Source organism: Hordeum vulgare, chromosome 3H, assembly GCF_904849725.1.
Source record: "Hordeum vulgare subsp. vulgare chromosome 3H, MorexV3_pseudomolecules_assembly, whole genome shotgun sequence".
Lineage (NCBI taxonomy): Eukaryota > Viridiplantae > Streptophyta > Magnoliopsida > Poales > Poaceae > Hordeum > Hordeum vulgare.
This window is the reverse complement of record NC_058520.1, coordinates 564,687,501-564,706,422: the sequence shown is the minus strand read 5'-3', so window position 1 is coordinate 564,706,422 and position 18,922 is coordinate 564,687,501. Positions and strand designations below refer to the sequence as shown.

At 46.9% G+C, this 18,922-nt stretch overlaps 3 protein-coding genes across 3 annotated transcripts; 2 read left to right on the top strand and 1 right to left on the bottom strand.

Moving 5' to 3' along the window:
• The first annotated feature begins 3,155 nt into the window (after window positions 1–3,155).
• LOC123445133 (bidirectional sugar transporter SWEET1a-like) lies at window positions 3,156–6,147 on the top strand. Its single transcript, XM_045122073.1, has 6 exons — window positions 3,156–3,442; window positions 3,544–3,580; window positions 3,991–4,086; window positions 4,738–5,017; window positions 5,114–5,233; window positions 5,533–6,147. Exons 1-6 carry the CDS (start codon window positions 3,406–3,408, stop codon window positions 5,779–5,781), a joined length of 819 nt encoding a protein of 272 aa, XP_044978008.1. The 5' UTR covers window positions 3,156–3,405; the 3' UTR covers window positions 5,782–6,147.
• A 2,571-nt stretch (window positions 6,148–8,718) lies between these two features.
• On the top strand, window positions 8,719–12,438 carry LOC123445131. Its single transcript, XM_045122071.1, has 5 exons — window positions 8,719–8,951; window positions 9,062–9,167; window positions 9,966–10,177; window positions 10,307–10,513; window positions 10,868–12,438. The coding sequence occupies exons 1-5, from the start codon at window positions 8,754–8,756 to the stop codon at window positions 12,050–12,052; spliced, it is 1,908 nt and encodes a 635-aa protein (XP_044978006.1). The 5' UTR covers window positions 8,719–8,753; the 3' UTR covers window positions 12,053–12,438.
• Window positions 12,439–12,545: 107 nt separating this feature from the next.
• On the bottom strand, window positions 12,546–16,312 carry LOC123445132 (scarecrow-like protein 1). Its single transcript, XM_045122072.1, has 4 exons — window positions 16,201–16,312; window positions 13,613–15,010; window positions 13,195–13,350; window positions 12,546–13,079 (listed from the first exon to the last, which is right to left on the bottom strand). Exons 2-4 carry the CDS (start codon window positions 14,914–14,916, stop codon window positions 12,881–12,883), a joined length of 1,659 nt encoding a protein of 552 aa, XP_044978007.1. The 5' UTR covers window positions 14,917–15,010; window positions 16,201–16,312; the 3' UTR covers window positions 12,546–12,880.
• Window positions 16,313–18,922: the final 2,610 nt, after the last annotated feature.

The window sequence follows — 18,922 nt, the reverse complement described above, 5'->3', positions numbered from 1 at the left end:
GGGTCCACGTGCAGTGGCACTACATGGCCTTGTGTATGATAAGTGGATCCCATGGGCCCATCGTCAAGGACACACAAAAAGCACAAAAATGGGGGGAATAAGGTGTGCCCGGGAGGGCGGGGGTCAAACTCGGGTTCCCTGGGTGGAGTACTCGCGACGCTACTAGTGGGCTAGGTGAGGTTAGCTGATAGGGAAGGGGCTTCGCTCCTCAAGAGCTAGCGCATCTCGGGATCAGATCGAAACAAGGGAGGCGACCGACGGTGTAGGAGGCAACAACGGCAACCACCAGAGTCAGGCTGCACCGGCAGGCCCGTGGGATGCCGCGGTGGTCTCATTCTCGGGGTTTTTGCAACCCAACGATACGGGATGCAGGCGGAGCTCGAGCTCGAGCGACGAAGCGAGCGAAGCAGGGCGTGCGGGAGCTTGCATGAGACTGAATTGATGCTACGGTGCGACGGGCGTGCGAGAGCTTGCGTTTGGGGTGCTTTGGAGGGCGCGTGTGCGCTGGATCTGGAGTGTGCGTGCGGGCACGACCGGATGGAGTTCAGCATGGCAGAGCACGGGAGCCCAAGGCAAAGCATGGACATGTCACGGTCTATGCAATGCAATTGATGGCAAGAAATGGCAGGGAGGAAGATGACGGTATCTCTCTTCCTTGGACAAGAAGAGAATGGCGGGAAAGCGACGGGGAGACGGCGGGGCGAGGAACTCCAGCGTGCTCTGATCCGATCTGTAGCCGACGTAGGGGAAGAAGAGGGATGCGGGGAGGTAGCCCTTGGGCTCGATCTTGATGCCATAATGGAGCGGAGTGGTGTCCTCATGCTCAAAGACGAAGGAGGGGAGGCCAAGATGCGAGCTAGGCCCGCTGCGAGCTCGTAGTCGACCTGATCATGTCGATCGGGACGCAATGAAGGAGGCGCGTGGGCGCCTCTTACGTGTGTGGCAGTGGAGAAGAAGAGGGAGTGAGGGAAGGAGTAAAACCCTAGGCACACGAGGGTTCTTTATAGGGGTGAGGCATGGTCGTCGTGGCTGTCGCGGCGACCATGTGCTTGGTCCTTGCTTCACTGTTGTGAGGGGGAGGTGACGAGGAAGAAGAAAAGCATGGGGGAACGGAGTCGCTGGCAGGTGGGCCCCAGAGTCTTCCACCATGGAAAGGAAGGAGGAGGCGCTGCTAGGCTCGGCCTGCGCTGGATGTTGCTGACCTGCTGTTGCGCGGTTGGGCCACCGGGAGGAAGGAGGTCAAGGTGCACGGCTAGCCTCTCTCTATCCTTGGGCTTTTACTTCTCCATTTAAAATAAACAAGGGATCATAAGGGAAAATGCCCAAGGAGTTTTGAAATGATTTTAAGGAAAAACCAAACCATTTTGGAATGCTGAGTATTTAATAAAAATGGTTTAGGAATTTTATAGGTAGAAAACTATTCCAAGTTTTAATTTAATTCAAACTTGATGCATTTTAAAATCCAACCAAAACAATATGAAAATGGCTGAAATTTGAAGGAGGGCTTCTAAGCAAGATTTGGGGTTTTTAGAAAAAAATAGTGAACATTTAAATAAGGCAGAGAAAACACATCTTGCAGAATAAGAAGGAATGTGAAAGAAAACGGGTTTTGGGTTGAAATTGATTTGAGGTTGTTTTGAAAGAAGATCTTGCCACAAGGTTGCCAAACACATTGTGAGAACACACTCACACTCAAACATACAATGATGCGTCAAAATGCATCAAAATTAAATGGATGCTATGATGCACAATGGGTGATGAAATGGATGCCATGATGCACAATGGATGTCATGAGGCAAATTTTATTAACTCAAGTCAAATCATTGAAGTCTTACAAGCTTAGACTCATGGAAATGGTTACAAGAATGGAATGTTGCTCTTGGGCTGTTACAATTGATCATGTGGTCACTTATTACTTTGGCACGACTTCTTATGGTTGGACCTGTAATTTATGGAGACTTGTCGATGGTTGCGGTCTCCTCATCACAATCTCCGGCGAGGCCTCGACGGGGGCGTTATGTAGACCCCATGTCGTCCTTGGTGTCGCCTTGCTTTCACGAATCAACATATGTGCTTCGAAAAACAAGCAACTGCGTAATAGCAAACATGTTTTTTTAATGAAAAACGATGGAGGAACCCGTTACTCTAAAAGACACATTGAAATGATGCTCGAAAAACTTCTCTCCGAGTCCAAATAAGTTCACAAGCAAATGTTCTTCAACTTGATTTTACCGTAACCAACAATTAAGGAATTGGCTAGTTGTAGGTTGCGTGAAAATCAAATTTGGATCACTCGATTCCCTGGGAGCCGTCGGATGCATAATGGACGACCAGCTCAGCTTCTTCAACATGTCAAAACAGTTATTTTTCATCTTCTGCAACCTACAAAGACGATTATTGGTTATCTTGTTCAACTTTGGACCGCTTGATCTACCGCCGGCCTAACCGCCTGCTCCTGTCGCCCATGGTGGTCGGTGCTACTGTGCAAGACTTGTCGCCTTGCCCTCCCCCAACCGTCGCCCACCACCGTGCTCTTGCCTCCCTCAACCGCAGCCCACCCTGTACTCCTCCCTTCCCCGACTGCCGCCCACCCCGTGCTCCCCCTTCCTCAACCGCCGCCCACCGCCATGCTCCCCCCTTCCCCAACCGATGCCCACCCTGTGTTCCCCCCTCGCGGGCCATGATTCATTTTTTTCGGCGAACAACATCGCCACTCCCAACACCCCTAAGATAGACTATGGGGCAGCCTGCTATCGCAAGATGGACCATGGGGCAGATTCTCCGGCGAGTGGCGGCTATTTCCTCCTTCTCTCCGACAGCTGTCTCCTTTCTACGAAAATCGACTGATCCAAATTCTATTTCCACGCAACTTACATTTAGCTATCGTGACAACCAATGAGAGTATCTCGTTTTCTAGCAAAAGGGAAATGACAATGTCCCTCTACACGGCGCACTTCTTTGAACAAAATGTAGGACGTTTGTGAAATTGCCAGTGTCGTGTTGCTGCGTGCCGGGACGTATCTGTATTTTCCCACCGAACATTCTTTCGTCACACAGGAGCGCGTAGGTCAAGATAAGCTCAAAATGAATATGCAAGGCATCTGCATCCTGTTCACCTCTCTCTGTTCCCCTATATATCGTCGTCTCCCGCGCCCCCTCAGTCCAGCCATACACACATGACCGCGTACGCACACAAGGACACGCCGCATCCGTAAACGCAGCTCCCGTGTTGCCTAGCGCGGTACTGAATACCGAGCCGTTGGGAGCTGAGAGCTACTCGGTGCCGCTGAGTGCTCCTCTCCTCTCCACTCCACTCCCCCCCTCTCCTCTCGCTCGGCCGAGAAGGATAGAGATAGACCTCCCCCTCTCCCCCCCACACCGTGTTCTTGGGGTAGACGCGCCGAGATGGAGCATATCGCGAGGTTCTTCTTCGGGGTCTCTGGTGAGCGAGCGGAGCGCCATGGCCGAATGTTCTTCCTCCCTTTGTTTGGCCTTCTTTTCTTCTCCCCACTGAATCTGACTGCTGTTTTTTTTTATCGTCAGGCAATGTTATTGCTCTGTTCCTCTTCCTGTCGCCGGTGTAAGTGCTCCTGTGTTGATTTTCTCTGTTTTCTTGGGCCGAGATCTTCTGATTCGAGCACAAAGATGGAAACTGAGGAACCTGTGACTGATAGCGCTCTGTTCTTGGAGCCTTCTCTGCACTTTGCTTTCATCTCTTACGAACCATTTTTCTTTTCTCGAATATACTAGTTCTGAGAAAGCATCAGTCAGCATGTAAAGCCTTGCAGTTTCCTTGATGATCACAGAAAGTTGGAATCTGTATACTACCATCCAGAGACAGACTGGCTAACTCCCATCCCATGCCACACTCCATTGTTGTTTTTAATTTTTCTGAACCTCCGAACTACATTTTCCTGCCTTCTAGACTCTGCGTGCTCGCTCATCATTTTCTTCTGACCGGTGAGAAGTTTCATCTGTGTGTGGCTGCAGGGTCACCTTCTGGAGGATCATCAAGAGGAAGTCGACGGAGGACTTCTCCGGCGTGCCATACAACATGACGCTGCTCAACTGCCTCCTATCCGCATGGTAACCAACCGCTCCCCAACTCTCACATGCTTCAGCCTTGCACTCCACTGGCACTAGTACTAGCAGATTAGACACGCCGGCCTTTCTCCAAAAAGCAGCGCCAACGCACGGCCTTCGCATGCACGACTGGTCCTTCTTCCATGCCATCCCTGTGTATCGTGTTACAGTTCACAAAAACATCTTAGCTTAATTAACAGTAAAATCTGCCATGCTTGCAACTTGCAAGGATCACTTGTTGGATCTGCCCCGGGGATGGCATGTGAGCGAACAGTGTAAATTTAGCTTGGCGTGTGGGTAGTTTTCCGTGCAGAAGAAACACTGCAGCTGATGGAACCGGGCGTGGGTTGGCTCCTAGCGTATACTAGCCTTTGCCCGGTTTCCCCGGTAGATGGATGGAAAGCTGGTCCCGGACCCACCTGCCAGCGCCGCGACAGTACCACGGACGGACCTGGAACGATAAAATTGTGCATCACGGTTCGTGCACGGCCACCCTGGCCTGTCTGCCGGCACATGTCCTCACGTTCACGTGTTTTTACTTCCCACCTTACGTAGCTAGATGAACAAGTGATTTTCTTTTCTAGTTACGGAGTTCAGTGTGTGTTGTCAGGTGAGAAACTGACCATGGGCTGTTGTTTTTTGGATATCTTGAAGGTACGGGTTGCCGTTCGTGTCCCCGAACAACATCCTGGTGACGACGATCAACGGCGCGGGGTCGGTGATCGAGGCCATCTACGTGGTGATCTTCCTCATCTTCGCGGAGCGCAGGTCTAAGATCCGGATGCTGGGCCTCCTCAGCGTGGTCACCGCCATCTTCACCACGGTGGTGCTGGTGTCGCTGCTGGCGCTGCACGGCAAGGGGCGCACCGTCTTCTGCGGCCTCGCCGCCACCGTCTTCTCCATCTGCATGTACGCCTCGCCGCTCTCCATCATGGTACGCACGCACGCACGCAATCCACACCCAACAAACAAATTGATGTACATATCCACTAACAGAGTCATGGGCGGTGCGTGTGTGTGTGCACTGCAGAGGTTGGTGATCAAGACCAAGAGCGTGGAGTTCATGCCGTTCCTGCTGTCCCTGTCCGTGTTCCTCTGCGGCACCTCCTGGTTCATCTACGGCCTGCTCGGCCTCGACCCCTTCATCTACGTACGCCATCCTTCTCGACCCCTGGCAACCCCAAGATCCGATCGAAATGTCCTTCGGTTTCTCATGATCTGATCCATATCGCGCTGGCCGATCGGTCCTTGCAATTGCAAACCACTGCACTGTGCGCTGCGCTGCTAGCTGTAGCCATTGAATGCTCCTAGTCCCTCGGAACGGGGTCGGGAGTGCCCACCACGGCCACAAGCAACGCCCAGCGGCGCATAGCTTCAGTTCTACGACTTGTAGTTCAGCAGTTAAACACAAGCTGACACCTAGTAACAATTCTACGCGCATGCATGCAGATCCCCAACGGGTGCGGGAGCTTCCTGGGCCTGATGCAGCTCATCCTCTACGCCATCTACCGGAAGAACAAGGGCCCCGCCGCCGGCGCCGTGCCGGCCGGCAAGGGGGAGGACGCCGACGAGGTGGAGGACGGCAAGAAGGCGGCCGCCGCGGTGGAGATGGGCGAGGCCAAGGTCAACAAGGCCAACGACGACAGCGCCGTGGACGTCGACGAGCAGGCCGTCGACAAGGTCGCCTCCCAGGTGTAGCCGGCGCTGCCGAGAGCGTGCGATGTGTGCATGAGGTGGTAGCAAGGCTAGCAGCATAAGGAGTAGTGGAGTTGTTACGCTAAGCAAGTACGTAAGCAGATCGTCGGTGTCTGCCTGCTTGTTGATTTGTTTTTCTTGGCTTGGTACGTACATTTGCCACAAGCTGGTGCGTAGCTCTTTCCCGGTCATCAACCTAAAGGAGGGCTGTGAGACGGTACTCTCGAGATCTCGAGTTGTATCATCAAGTGTGAATTGTTGGCTTTCCTCTTCTGCTCTTGTTTTGGTGTCTAGTGCAGTACGCTTGTACTCTCATCTTTTTTTTTTAGAACTTGTGCTCTCATCTCATAATCTCAGAAGATGCTTAAAGATACCAGTTGCAACCATTCCATTAGGCTGAGTTATATATGGATCCTACAATTTTTGTTTTTGAGGAACATATGGATCCTACAATACAATTGAAATGTGAAATCACTAATTGAAGAGTACACCGACCAGAGATCACTCCCACTTGATTAAAGATCATTCCATCTTTTCAATTCTTGCGGAAACAAAACCATGTCTCTTGCAAAAAAAAAACTCGCTTTTTTCACTTTTGGGAGGCACGAGCGTAACTGTAACGTCTAAGATGCGATCATATCCTTATTTTAACGCGAGGGCCTCGACAGGGATAGAAGCGCATCTCGTCGTTTCGCAAGAATGGATATCGTTACAAGTACATGTACTGAAAAGAAGAGTATATGTAATTGGATTGCACTCACCACAAGCTACATCAGAGTCACATCAGTACAATAAATAAATATCACGAAGAAGATCAGGATCCGACTACGGACGAAAACAAACGAGAAAAGAACGACGTCCATCCTTGCTATCACAGGTTGCCGCCCTGGAACCCATCCTAGATCGATGAAGAAGAAGAAGAAACTCCAAATGAACAATCAACGCGCACGCGTCAAGTAACCTTTACATGTACCTGCAACTGGTGTTGTAGTAATCTCTTTTTTTTTTTTTGAGAACTTGTGCTCTCATCTCAAAATCTCAGAAGATGCTTAAAGATACCAATTGCAACCATTCCACTAGGCTGAGTTATATATGGATCCTACAATTTTTGTTTTTGAGGAACATATGAATCCTACAATACAATTAAAATATGAAATCACTAATTGAAGAGTACATCTATCAGAGATCACTCTCACTTGATTAAAGATCACTTTCATCTTCTCAGGTTGCGATAAGTATCTTCTCAGGTTGCGATAAGTGGCGCATCGCATGTGTGTTATTTTTCGTAGATTCATATATTCGTATTTTCAACCGTACGTCTAAATCTCAAACAGTTTTCATCGTTGAGTTTTTTGGGTCGAAATCTTCAAAACTAGATTCCATATTGATGAGTTTCAATGAATTTTTTTCACGAAAAAACCGGACCAAAAAGACTGTACCTCACGCGATAGGGAAAAAACAGAAAACATGTTTTTCCGTGTTCTTTTTCGAGAGCCGCGACCGTGGCTCTTGCGGAAACAAAACCATGCCCTCTCGCAAGAAAAACCGCGTTTTTTCCACTTTCGAGAGCCACGAGGGTGCCTCTTGATGGAGATATGTATCTAGCATAGGGTCACAAGCCTGACCTAAGTGTCCTACCCAAGGGTACCTCATTATTAACTGGAACGAAGAAGATTCCGACCGAAAAGCCATGGCGTCTAAAAAGTCACTCGGTAAGTAGTCACTCGAAAGATGTTGCCCTTCACTCAACAACCAACTTCCACTCGAAAGGCACCAGTCGACGTAGAAGACCAAAAGTCACTCCGGGGAGGCCAACAGGCGAGCGTTCAGCTGATCATCATGAATAGCATTAATTACATACATACGTTATCGGTAACGTACACCTTTAAACTTTATTGATCAAACCCTTAGATGTTAGGCCTTGATGAGGGGTAGCGCACTCTCTATAAGCCACCCCTCCCCTCTGGCACAAGGGTTCGCACCCTCTGTAACATGCATTCCACACCGCAAGAGCTCCCCAGCACTGAGACGTTGGACTATTACCTCTACGAGAGGGACCTGAACTCATACATCTTGCGTACAAGCTTGCCGTAGATAGGACTCTGCCCTCTCCATTCGTACCCTACACCTCTACTATCAGGTTCATTCCCATGACACCTCTCATGGAGGCAAAATCGTTCCTCTCGCGGAAGCAAAACCGTGCCTCTCACGAAAAAAACGTTTTTTTTCATCCTGACTCGCGAAGGCAAAACCGTGCCTCTCGTGAAAGCAAAACCCTTTCGCTTGAAAAAAAACAACAGAAAACGTTGTTTTTTTCCGTTTCCGAGGCGCATGGCCGCGCCTCTCGCGAAGGCAAAACCGTGCCTCTGACGAAAACCAAAAAATGTGTTTTTTTTCATAAATTTTTTTATCGAAAAGCTAAGAAAGACCGATGAAAAACCAAAACATCAATAAAGAAATAAATAAATAATCTAAAAAACTGAAAACGCGTGCGAAAAAATAATAATACAAAATCCAAAATAAACGTTCAAAATAGACACGTGACAGCGGCTGAGAACACGTCAAGTGATGGCGTGTGAAAATGCTTGTTAAGAGGATCCGGAAAGAGCGCTGGCCAGATAGCTCTCACTGAAATGAGAATGGTTTGTTGTTAGGCCCAGAGGAAGTGGAACGGGAAGGCCCAAAGCCCTGGTGGGCAAAAGAGAGATCACTGACATGTGGGCCCACCTGTCAGTGCCAGCCAACCAACATACAAACTTACCAAAGGCGGCAAGCTAGCGGGTTCTGGGCTCAGGTCTGGTTAGTCAGAACCCGAACCCACGAACCCATTTCATCTTCCTTCCTGGGGAAGGAGCCACCCTTCCCATTGGAGGAAGGAATATATAAAACCGACGCAACCAACTCCCAACCCAACGAAGCGGCGCGCTCCCGAGGAAGGAAGGAAGCGGCTGCAATTCCACAAAGCTGCGGGGAGGATGCCGATAGAGATGCCGCGGGGGCTCCCCTTCGCCGTGGACACGTGGGGCCCCTCCTCCCGCCCCCGGCGCCACCGCTTCCTCACCCACGCGCACCGGGACCACCTCGTCGGCGCCGCCGGGGCCGGCCCCGGAGGAGGGGGCGCCGTCTACGCCACCCGCCTCACCCTCTCCCTCGCCCTCCGCCACTTTCCCCAGGTACGGGCTGTGGTGCGTCATCCCCTCTCCGAGACAGGTAGCCGTGGCTTCTGATTTCCGCTCCGGTGAACTGAGGTTTCGAGCGCGGTGGCGTGGGTGTGGTGTTGCAGCTGGACCAGGGGGAGTTCGTGGAGGTCGAGGCGGGGAGGACGATCGAGGTGGATGACCCCGCCGGCGCCTTCTCCGTCACCGCGTACGATGCCAACCACTGCCCTGGTAAACTTCTGTTTCTCCTTGTTTGCTCTGCTTGTCGGTCTGTATGGTATGACTCAACTTCCTTCTACTCCAAATGCGTCCTTCCTTCTACCCCTTTGAGACCCTTGCAAATTTAGCACCCAACCATATAAATTTGCTACTGAACTTATCTCAATGTCAATATCCAGAGCACATTTTGGTGCACCCCAGGCATGTCTAACGATGGGACAATGCACAAAAAGATGATATGATATGATCTCCAACATTACAATTTACCAGCTGATGTTTCTGTCCCCTCTTCCTGTCTTGCCACAACAGTTTCTTTCTGAAAAAAAAAACATTAGATAATTCAAATATAGACTTGATCTAAGCAGTTATAGTTTCCCCTCATCGGAGAGAAACTTCCTCTGCCATGTGCCCAGTTTACCCTCTACCTTTTACTTATTGTTGATATTTTCTTTAGTAGGGGACCCCTAGATATTTCGTAGGCAGCACCGCCACACAAGTAAAGATTCTATATACTGTTCCATGTCCTCATTAGCTTCTCCCAAACAACATATTTCACTCTTGTGAAAGAATATTTTCGAACCAGATAAATCAACCTCAAACAGAAAAACTGTGTCATCAGTAGATTGAAGCATGACCAGACCTCATGTTACCAGATTTGGCACAACACATCTAATCAAGTTTCTTTAACCCTATTAATAACAAGCTCTAGCATATGTTTTGCTATATAATAGTGTTATCATAAAATGCATCCTGGAAATTGGGAATTTGTCCTTTGGCATGACTGACTGTTGTCGTTCCCTGTGATTTCAGGGGCAGTTATGTTCTTGTTTGAGGGTGAATTCGGTAGCATACTGCACACGGGCGACTGCCGACTTACACCAGACTGTGCTCAGAACTTGCCATTGAAATACATAGCAAAGAAAGGGAAAGAAAACGTTTGCCGTTTAGACTTCGTGTTCTTGGACTGCACATTTTCCAAATGCTTCCTCAAGCTACCGAGCAAGGAGTTGGCAATTCAGCAGGTTATCCTCTGTTCTGAGGTTTTAAATGTGCTTGTCATTGCCACACAAAAAAAGTGCTTATCATTGCCTGGGGGGCTGTAGATATGACAACGGGGAAGTCACCATTTTGAAACGATTCAGTGAATGCAGGTTATAGCTTGTATATGGAAGCATCCGGATGCACCTTTTGTATATCTTGCTTGTGATCTTCTTGGTCACGAAGAGATCCTAGTTGAGGTGTCCAGGACTTTTGGATCAAAAATTTATGTTGACGTGCGAAGGAATTCAGATTGTTTTAAAGCGCTGTCACTCACAGCCCCTGAGATCATCACTGATGATCCATCTTGTCGCTTTCAGGTGTGTTAACATTCTTTCTGTTTTAATTCACATACCGCTAACCAGTCGGGACTGCTGAACACTTGCATGATTGAATAAATGCCAGTACCGAAATCTTGAGCTAAAGCTGTTGTTGAAAACAATAATACAAAATTTGTAACCAATTTTGAGTTGTACAAGTCTTAATTCGTGTCATAGTTCTTATGAGTTTTGTCACAGAGTACTCTTTCTTTTCTTTCTTTTTTACTTTGTTGGTTCTAACTCTGTTAACTCTGCAGATAGTTGGATTCAACCAATTCGTCTGATCTGTATTGCATGTAAAGTAGCGACTTGTTTTCTTTCTATTATCTTGGCATTAACCATTTATTTCTGCAGATAGTAGGGTTCCACCATCTGTATGATAATGCAAGTAAAAAGCTTGAAGGGGCAAGGGCTAGTCTTCAGCCAGAGCCTTTATTTATCCGCCCCTCAACGCAGTGGTATGCCTGTGGTCGAAACCAGAAACCCAGCCTAACAGAAGCCCAGCAGGATGATTTTGGGATCTGGCATGTCTGTTTCTCCATTCACTCTTCCCGCGATGAGTTAGAGCAGGCGATGCAACTCCTCCAACCTCAATGGGTCATCTCAACAACTCCCCCATGCTTTGCCATGGAGCTGAGCTATGTGAAGAAATGTTGTTTCAAGACTCGATTGACAACTGATGATCCATTGTGGAAGATATTCAGGGATCCTCTTCAAAAGTCAGTATCCTCGCCCTCATCGGTGCTTGCTTCTTGCACGCCACCAGATGAAGATCCCTCAACTTTTGTTGAGGATGATCATCCAACTTCTGTCAGTGAAGAATGCACAGATTTTGATGTCAGCACACTTGAACTGCAATTTGTGCCATCCCCTCCGGTTGAAGAACCAGATATTACATTGTTTGGAAGAGCAAGATTTGGTTCTCAAGTGATTGACATAATGAAAGAAGAGTTATGCCACCAGTACATTGCTGCAGCTGAACAAACCAAATTATGTGTACCGGAAGATTTGCCTCATGATAGCAGCCGAAATGTTGAAACATATACTGGTATGGATTTGATCACAAAGCCAGCCCCAGCTTCCCAACAAGACTGTGTGGAAGCTGGAGATGTGTCCCCCTCCTGTCAGTGTGCCGAAGCTAGAGATGTGCCCCCCTCCTGTCAGTGTAAAGCATCCCCAACCCTACCAGTACCAGAAGCATTTGCAGTTCAACCTTTGCCTACTGTTCAACACAATATATCAGTAGCGCCTGATCAACCAGAAAAGCCTGTCACTATAATAGAGCCAATATCTATGGGCACCACCGAAAGTTCAAGCCTCAAAAATGTAGAAATAACAGATTGTCAAATGGACCGCCTGTGTGTCATTGGATCATCGAAATCTTTGCATGCAAGTCTGAAGAGGCTGTACAGATCGAGGAATGTCCCTGTCCCGCATCCTCTCCCGTCTCTTGTTGGACTTTTGGAATCAACTAAACGGGTCAAAAGGCGACCTAGCTCTGATTATAGCTCATTGAATTCACGGCACAGCCTACCTTGAAGATAAGATTGAGCTTATACTTTACCTTCAAGATAAGATATATTTTATAGCACATACAACAAATATAGACCGTGAAGAATTCAGGTTCTTGAGATCTGATTATAGCTCGTTGAATTCACGCCACAGCCTACCTTGAAGATAAGATTGAGCTTATATATTACCTTCAAGATAAGATATATTTTATAGCACATACAACAAATATAGGAAGAATTCAGGTTCTTGAGATTATAGTGTTGTCACTTGTCAGCTAAATTACTTCAACGAATTTATCTGTAGGGCATATGTGTGTATGTATGGTTTTCGAAATGTTGTACATCAAGCTGTTGTAATTTTCACAAGATTACTCTGTAAGGTAAATAAAAGCCTTTCTTCTACCATTTTTGATAGAAAACTGTGGCCAAACTGCTGCCAACTACTCCATTGGTTATAAGAACTATCTGGATGGACCTTTTGCAAGTATTTACATGATTGTTTCGATAGACATAGAAACCTGTGGCCAAACTGTGCATATATTACTGCATGTTCTAGTTCCCAAACAGACACAACATTATGTTCTAGCAACATAAATAGATTTATACATGGAGCAGAGTCGACATGTCATGATTCTATCCCAGAATACAACAACACATTCGTGTGACCAGTTGCTACAGCAGAACAACATGGTTCACCCGGGCGATCAGCCAAACTCAATTATTCTGACAAGCAGACTCCTAAAATTAGATAGATCAGCCAAGAACTCCTCTGCGGTTCACACCCTTTTTACAATCTCTGCACCAGAAGCTCCTAAAATACAGCAGTGCTAATGCAACCCAAGTCAGCGAGCTCGATCTATTGCCACGCAGAGGCGACGATGAGCGTTTTCTCTCCCCAGCCGAAGTGAAGTCCCCCATGGTCCTCCTCAAACTTGTACCTGTCGCAGTACGAGCTCAATAGCGATCTTATTCCTCCGATGACGTTGCTGCTAAATGGGCATGGCGCGAATCCAGCCATCGTCATTCTCGCCCTCCATTTCCCAGCAACTTCATACCTGGAGCATAAACAACTTCACTGTCAGCCACATTCAGTTTGCGGTACGCATAGTTTCCAAGAAGAACAAAAATAATTTGCATGACTTAAGAGTGGAGAGAAGCACTGGGAATTACCTCTCCACGCGATCAGGGCCTTCACAAGCCAAGATGTTCACAATTTCTCGTGCAAGGCATTGTCTTTCCACATTCATTCTATCTGGACTTTCCCTTGGAAGTGTTGCGTCCAGTGAATCGAAAAGGGCGGAGTAGTAGTCATAGACCTCACGGAACCTGGGAAAGCCAGACGTTTCAGGTATTTTTAGGGGCTCAGCAGTGGTAAGAGAACACAAGAGTCGATACACAGAATCTACGGAAGACATAGTTACTATCTAACCCTCTGTTCCTAAATATAAGAAGTTTTGTCAGTTCAATTTAAACTGCCAAAACGTCTTATATTTAGAAACAGAGGTAGTACAAAGGATTCGAAAAATTACCCAATCCACAAAGAACCATAACTACTGCCGCAATAGAATTGGGCAATCAGATAACTAACCTTGTCTGAAATGGAGCAGTATTAGTATTGGCATCCTGCTCAACCAGGGTCACAAGCTTTGGTTGAAGGCCCTTCACCATACGAAGGAGCTGGTCCCGTTCGTTCATGATCGAAACACTTTCATCAGGAAGGTGGTGCAGCTGGAATGCAAAATTCACAACTAGTGCTTCCCCGGGACGGCAATCTAGCATTGCAGGTGTAACATCCCCGATGTCAGCACCCACTGCCCTGAACTCAAAAGATATTCCACAGTCTTCTGCAAGCTGCTCCAGGCGTTGCCCAATGACCTTCAGACCTCCAACAGTCCTCTGTACTGTCTCATGATCATCCACACCAGTTATTCTCAAATGGTGTGGTTTGTTTGCATCATCTTTCATAAACTGCATCAGTGTAATATACTGGCTGCCTTGATTGATGTCAAAGTCTATAATATGCATCCTTTGTTCACCCTTGCAGGCTTCAAGTATGGCATAATTCGCAGCCATGAAACCAAATCGATAGCATGGACAGATTTCAAAGAGGATTTGCATTGCTGACAGCTGATACAGAGTTGGAGGATCCTTGCATGTCAATGCCTTGTAGATGCCTGTCCCTGAAGCTACTATTCTTGCAGCAAGGCCCTCCACTAGATAAGCTGCAATCCTATGAGAAGGGTCCCCTTGGATTGAGACCATCTGCCGGAGGTCCGTTATGATTGCCTGCGCTTCATCGACGTTATATTCAGCTAATGCCGTAGCACAGTCAAAGAGCAACTGCTTTGGGGTCCGTGCTTCTCCGCTGTTGCTACCTGCACAACTAATGCTTGATTCCGATTCTTTCGGAGAATTTGCAAGCAAGACATCCTTCATGGGGTCAGCCCATTCATCACTGATGCAACCCGCCTGAGAAACTTCGAACAAGATGTCATCTCCATCATCAAGTAAAGCATGCTCCAGCTCTTGAAGCTTCAGCCTGATCTCAGGATCGAACTCTACTTCAAGTCCAGAACTCTGATTATCTGATATAGACTGGGAGTTCTGTTGAGAGATATTGGAGCACACCGGTGAGTCTTTTGCTGCATCAGAGCAGGGCGTCAGTGAGGCCTGCTGATTGTAGAAGGAGTTCTGGAATGCAGCAGATGGTGCTTCAGGGAAACCCATATGTCCATAGTCCTCGGAATTGAATGGTTCGGGGCCATAATGGAACAACTGCGTATCAGAGCCAAATCTTCTTCCAGCAAAGTTTGAGTTTGGTGCACCGAATTTATGTACATAAATATTATCTGCGTATGTCGTTGACGGGTCCACTCGCCCGACAAAAGACATAGCTTTTCTCAAGCACCTCTGGGCCTGCCAAGCTAAATATCCTGAGGCCTTCTTTCTTCAGATTAAATCCAACCCAATGCAATTTCTGTGATGCCTACAGTAAGATAAGGAAGTATCAGCAACCTATTCAAATAACAATGAGCTGACATACATAGTGCTACTTGTAACTTGGCAGAACATTGTGAAGGTATTATTCTATCTTATGTAAAGTAAATATTACTTTTCATAGCAAAAAGCAAAGTAGTATTCTCTAACAGTGCCATCTTGCTGCAAAACCACCAACCCTAAGAGTAGGCATTGAGCTAATACGAACAAAGAAGAGTGCAAACAAAGAAGAGTACAAACAGCTAATATGTTGGGTTTTTTAATCCCATCCTGTGGATTTCCTGTTCACATACCTAACTTTGTTGAACTAAGGTCACAGTCTCGTACCTAACAAGCAATCTAATCAGAATCGCTAGTTAGTTGATGGAGCTCGAATACTGTATAGCATGTTGCAAACTATTTCTGATAAAACATTTAGCAACTAGAGTAGAAAGTGGAGTACTAGCTCGGAGGGCATGGTAGGCCACTAACTTGCAACGGAGACTTGACCACCGATTGCCAGGTCTTAAAGAATACTAGGCGGGAATAATCACATCTACAAGTAGCTGATTTACAAATTAACTACTATAAGTTGTAGACTAGAGTAATACACAAGAAACGCGGAGACAAAATATCAACCAAGTACAGCTCATTCGCACCACAAACATTTTTTTGGCGTGAAAAATCCTAAATAACATGCTATATATGCTCGCCGAAAAGGAAGAAGATAAATCTGCACGACTCCTGCTCGAGCTTCGATGAAGCCTGAATCAGCAAGCTGCTCAAATCTATTGAGACGCACACACACACAAAAAAAAAAAACAGAAATCTTGGAAGTATCCATTCTGAACAGAGCACATGGCATGCCAATTGACAAAAAAAAAAAAAACATGAACTATGCATCAAAGATCAAACAAGGCGCTCCTCCACTTCCCCTCTGAGCATCGCCATGGCAGGCAGCGGGCATGGCGCCCCAAGGGGCAGGCAGGCCGGCTCTGCACGCAACCTAAAAAACCACAGCTTGAACCTACACGACGACGCTTCCCGGATAGCACGGGCACGAGCACACCAATCAAGAACCCCGACCAGACGAGACCTCCCCGGGAATATCCCGAAAGGGACAAGGACGCGCGCGAGCAAGAGCCCGGGCAGCAACGGCCTTGCTTGCAGACGGAGATGGAGGCGGCGAGAGGTACTCACGGGGTGATTGGGCGGCGCGAGCAGGGAAGCGCGCGGAGACCGGACGGGGAGGAGCGGCGGCACGGGAATGGGAAGGGGGAGGGGAGCAGGGCAGGGCAGGAGGGAGAGAGGATGGGAAGAAGGAAAGGAAAGGAATGGGGGTTGGGTGGGTGGGTTGGTTGGTTGGTTCGGGGATAGGGAGTGGGGGCGCCAAAGTCCGAGATGTCATACGGTGGGACGCGGTCTGTGCGACGACCGGCGGCTCCGCACGGGATCCTCTGCGCCGCCCACGGAGTGCGGGCTTCGGGCCTGCACGCCTCCGTCGGCCATCGCGGCTATACGTGTGTCTGTGCCAGGAGGTCAACGTTCGCGCCGCTGCAGCCTGCAGGTGTTTCAAGCGTTTGGTTTCATGTGCATTGTTAGCATGGATGCTTTTCCAGACAAGTTTGTCGCGAGGCTCAGCGATAAACATGCCAATCCTCTTCTAACCCTCTGATAGTTCAGGAGGTCAAACACTCGTGCCCGTCTATTGACAAGTACCCCCTCTTGTTTCGTTTTACTCCGTGTATAAAATTTGACTCAAGCCGAACTTCGTAAAGTTCAATCGAATGCGTGTTAAGAAACATCAATATCTACAACACTAAAGTTTAACTTCAAACGAATCGTATATATACGGAGTAAAAAAAGGGAGTACTGCATCACCCACCACTAGAAAGGATAAGCGTTAAACCTTGAGCTTTGATCTCTGTTAGGCTAGGATGCAATCACCATCGGTCGGGTGCCATGCTACTGATTGAAACAACAGCCGACGGGTTTCGCACGAGGAGTCTGGTTTCATAGCGCAGGAGCGGGGTTGAGCATTTCGTGGCGCCGGAGGGTTCCCGAACATGGCCTAGTTGGGTGTCGCTTTAGCGGGTGTTTGGACGGGTGGCATTTCTCAGCTGGGACGTTTTATTCGTAAGCTTGTCCAAGTATAAATTTCACAAGTGTGCATCTTAGTGTCGACAACCTCATATTTTAATTTTGAAAAAGCGAAACATATGTTGCTACACGTGGAGGCGTGGATGTCTATAACGGTCCCGGATCCAACTTGGGCTCATGTTCTGAGATCGCTTTACATTTTTTGACAAAACATATTGACATCAGATGATTATACATTTTTATTGTCTGTTTGTTTGCCATATTGTGTGTTTTTTCATCTTAATAATGTTAATTTCGAACTTGTCTAAAACAAGACTAATACGGTTTTATTCAACTACTCCCTCCGTTTCTAAATATAAGTCTTTTTAGAGGTTTCACTAGGAAACTACATAAGGATGTATATAGACATACTTTAGAGTGTACATTCACTCATTTTGTTCCGCATGTAGTTCACTAGTGTAATCTCTTAAGAGACTTATATTTACGAACGGAGGGAGTATTACTTATCCATTAACTCATTTTTATGTCTGACGTGCAAAGTGATATTACCGTGTTATAGCCCACTAGAGGTAAACAACCCACACCATTTTCTAAAATATTTGTTCAGAATAGATTGTTGTTAGATTCTAGAGTGGTGGGTTTAGTGCCAAATAGTCAACGTCATTGTGGAAAATAAGAAAAATGCACAATATTCATCATCTATTTCTTAATCAATGGAATGTGACACCATGACACATTTGGCTATTCTGCACAAGCCATGTATTGGAAGGAAAGATCCAGTGTAATGCCTAGTGTACTTAATTCGATTTCTTTAACATCAAACAACTGGAACTAGGTAAGTGGAGAAACATTCATGCCTGAAATTTTTGTAGGTCAACACAAAGTTGCCATATGGTTCAGACATGTTTGTTTTATAGCCTTTTATAGTATTCCTATTGACGCTTGGACTCGGTCAGGTCCAGCCACCACATAACGTTCAACGTAGGTGCCTGATTACAAAGGATCCTATCCATTTCGTGGGGAGTTTCCCGATCAGAACATATCCCACCGAACCAAACCCAAAGGCCAAAAGCCAACCTAATCATCGTTTCACAGCTCTAGAGTTGAAATGATGGAACAGTTTAACGGGATTGCTTGGTCTTTTGTACAACCAAAGATAACCTAGTTTCTAGAAGCCAAATTAGTCAAGCATACGAATAAGCTTCTTGAAGACTTGAAATATTATATTACTCCCTTCGATCCATATTAATTGTCATTGATATTGATTCAGTATGACTTTATATAATATGGATAGGAGGGACTAGTATAATTATTTGATGCATCATCATGAAAGGGGAGCGATGTAAATATATCAAGTACAAGAAAAATGTATTCCCAACTTTGAGACTGTAAAATTTGTCGTGCCTTCTGGTCCGCCTTTTGTTTTAGCTCAATAACATTCCTCACAAATTTCATCGGTAATTACAAGCAAAACAAATCGTTGGTAATGGTGCACACGCGAAACATGAGCTTAAAATTTTCCATAAGAACAAAAAAAAGGGTTCCAAGGTGTGGCCAAAATGAGACTGCGAAGCTTACTGGGGCCATATCACTATCACCATGCCTGTTTGAGAGGCACATCTTAGCGACCTTGGCATTATGCAAGATAATTCTTTACCTAAATATATACTACTCCGAGCTTTCTTTCCAGAGGTTTTAACGTGCGCCTATATGAGTCATTAATTTCGTAAAGTCGAAAGGTTTATCCTTACTATTACCCACAAACATGTCAGGGTTAATTGTCTAAATCATGGTTATATGTGGCGTGTTGAAAATGGTCATG

Excerpts from the sequence above, each read along its gene's own strand:
- LOC123445133 (XM_045122073.1), top strand. The coding sequence starts at position 3,406 with ATGGAGCATATCGCGAGGTTCTTCTTCGGGGTCTCTG. Across the intron at positions 5,018-5,113 it reads CCTCGCCGCTCTCCATCATG|AGGTTGGTGATCAAGACCAA; the intron begins GTACGCACGCAC and ends TGTGCACTGCAG. Across the intron at positions 5,234-5,532 it reads GCCTCGACCCCTTCATCTAC|ATCCCCAACGGGTGCGGGAG; the intron begins GTACGCCATCCT and ends GCATGCATGCAG.
- LOC123445131 (XM_045122071.1), top strand. The coding sequence starts at position 8,754 with ATGCCGATAGAGATGCCGCGGGGGCTCCCCTTCGCCGTGGACACGTGG. Across the intron at positions 9,168-9,965 it reads CGATGCCAACCACTGCCCTG|GGGCAGTTATGTTCTTGTTT; the intron begins GTAAACTTCTGT and ends CTGTGATTTCAG. Across the intron at positions 10,178-10,306 it reads AGGAGTTGGCAATTCAGCAG|GTTATAGCTTGTATATGGAA; the intron begins GTTATCCTCTGT and ends CAGTGAATGCAG.
- LOC123445132 (XM_045122072.1), bottom strand. The coding sequence starts at position 14,916 with ATGTCTTTTGTCGGGCGAGTGGACCCGTCAACGACATACGCAGATAAT. Across the intron at positions 13,351-13,612 it reads ACTGCTCCATTTCAGACAAG|GTTCCGTGAGGTCTATGACT; the intron begins GTTAGTTATCTG and ends TGGCTTTCCCAG. Across the intron at positions 13,080-13,194 it reads GGCCCTGATCGCGTGGAGAG|GTATGAAGTTGCTGGGAAAT; the intron begins GTAATTCCCAGT and ends TTTATGCTCCAG.